The sequence below is a fragment of the Myotis brandtii genome, unplaced genomic scaffold (genome assembly GCF_000412655.1).
Source record: "Myotis brandtii unplaced genomic scaffold, ASM41265v1 scaffold1279, whole genome shotgun sequence".
In the NCBI taxonomy this organism is placed as follows: domain Eukaryota; kingdom Metazoa; phylum Chordata; class Mammalia; order Chiroptera; family Vespertilionidae; genus Myotis; species Myotis brandtii.
In genome coordinates, this window is record NW_005354503.1 from 251,631 (window position 1) to 253,671 (window position 2,041).

Below are 2,041 nucleotides of genomic sequence, written 5' to 3' on the forward strand. Positions count from 1 at the left end.
GGGCCAGCCACCTGCCGGCCCCTGTGTTCCAGCCTCAAGTCCCTGGTCCTGACGACCCTCCAGAGTGAAACAGAGTAAGTTCCCCCACCCACGCACCTCCTCCCGGGTCCTGACTGGCCCCAGGCTGATACCCACTCCGGGTTTCTGCCCTCTCTTTCAACTCCAGGCTGGGAGTTGGGGGGCAGGGACTTCAGTTTTAGTCCAAGGGTAGAGCAAGGATTCTAAAGGTGTGTTGAAGACGGAAGTTCTTGAGAATGTGCCGTGATGTTCTGCCGAAGAATGGAACTGAAATTCAATATGAATGAGGTCACGCTCACCAGATTATGCCCCCACCATGCTGTTGATTCGCCCTGAGCCTCTGTCTTATGTGTCCCAACCTGGCAAAGACCCTGCGTCCCCACCTGGAAGTTTCTCTCTTGGCCACCCCATGGAGGCAGGGCCAGCATGTGCAGGGGAGGGCATTGGAGGGTGATTGGGGTTGGGGAATCTCTCCTGTTCACAGGCACAATGTGAGCCTTAGCCTGGCCCAGCTCTCAGCCACTATTTTTCGGAAGGAAGGCCTGCAGGCCTGGCCTCAGCTCATGCAGCTTCTTCAGCACAGTACCCACAGTCCCCACGTCCCTGAGAGAGAGGTACTGTCACATGGCTGGCAGGAGGGAGGGGCCAAGAGGCTGGATAGACCACATAAGTTTTTCCCTCTCATCCCCCACTCCTGGACAGATGGGGCTTATGCTGCTAAGTGTAGTGGTGACCTCCCGGCCTGAGGCCTTCCGACGCCACTACCGGGAGCTTCTTCGGCTTCTGAAGGAGACCCTTGGTGAGGCGGGCTCTCCTGGGCTTCTCTTCTACTCTCTGCGCACTCTGACCGCCATGGCCCCTTATCTCGGCCCTGATGACGTGGTGAGATGTGGGCCCTCGCCTTCCCTGGCCCCCTATCGTCAAGCCTTTATGTCCTTACCCTTGCAGGACACAGAGCTACTTTAGATTCTTCCTCTGCCTTTTGTCCTTCCTAACACTTGAGAGGGGAGACTGGGTGGCTGTACCTGGGCTGCTCCTGTGTCCAGATTTCAAGGAAGCTGCCAGCTTCTGGGGCCTAAGACTAGGCTGCATCATGTTTTCTGTGACTCAACTCATCCTTTGTCCTCCAGCTTCTAGCACGGATGTTAGTGCCAAAGCTCATCACGGCCGTGCAGACTCTGATCTCTGTAGATGAGGTGAGGACATTTGGGAGGACCTCTGTTGGAAGGGAAGAGGAGCATCCAGCCTGGTCCACTGAATCATAGTATGGTAACCCTATGACTTGTCTGTCTGTGTGGCAGGCAAAGGCCTGTGAGGCCTTGGAGGCCCTGGATGAATTGCTGGAGTCAGAGATGCCTATCATCACCCCCCACCTCTCTGAGATCCTCACATTCTGCCTTGGGGTGAGCTTGGGGTGGGCATGGCCCCTGCTGCTTGTTCTGGATTTTTTTTTTTGGTCTGTTTCTGATTCACCTTAGTCTCTGGACAGGTCGCTGGGAACGTGGCTCTGGGTGATGCAGTACGTGTACGTATTCTCTGCAGCCTCACTTTTTTGGTCAAAGTCAAGAGCAAGGTGAGTGCCCTCTGACACACACAATGCCACCTCCCTCCCTCATCTCACTCTTGGTTTTTTATTTACCATCTTGGAGTATCTAAAGTACCATAGCTAAGATGCTTAAGACTTGGCCTGTCCTCATCCTGGCTCCTGGCTGGGAGATTTGGAATCTCCTGCTAGACCCCTTTCTGGCCTGGAAGGCTAGAATTTGTAATGTGAGTCCATCTGGGGAGCAGATTCTCAGGGACACCTTTCCACCCTCCCTTTCAAGGCCTTACTGAAGAATCGTCTCCTGCCCTCCTTGCTGCACACCCTTTTCCCCATTATGGCTGCCGAGCCCCCCTTGGGCCAGTTGGATCCTGAGGACCGGGATGCAGAGGAGGAAGAACTGGAGATTGGGCTGGTGGGAGAGACACCCAAGCACTTTGCTGTACAGGTGGGATGTGAGACAAAGGTGGTGGTGGGGGC

General features: G+C 55.2%; 1 protein-coding gene across 1 annotated transcript in view; it reads left to right on the forward strand.

Moving 5' to 3' along the window:
* IPO4 (importin 4) overlaps positions 1-2,041 on the forward strand; it is an 8,620-nt gene that overhangs the window by 665 nt on the left and 5,914 nt on the right. The window contains exons 3-9 of the mRNA XM_014534288.1: positions 33-74; positions 503-632; positions 721-900; positions 1,149-1,214; positions 1,320-1,421; positions 1,508-1,591; positions 1,845-2,009. Of these exons, the coding sequence (XP_014389774.1) occupies positions 33-74; positions 503-632; positions 721-900; positions 1,149-1,214; positions 1,320-1,421; positions 1,508-1,591; positions 1,845-2,009 (769 nt within the window). The remainder of the gene's footprint in view (positions 1-32; positions 75-502; positions 633-720; positions 901-1,148; positions 1,215-1,319; positions 1,422-1,507; positions 1,592-1,844; positions 2,010-2,041) is intronic.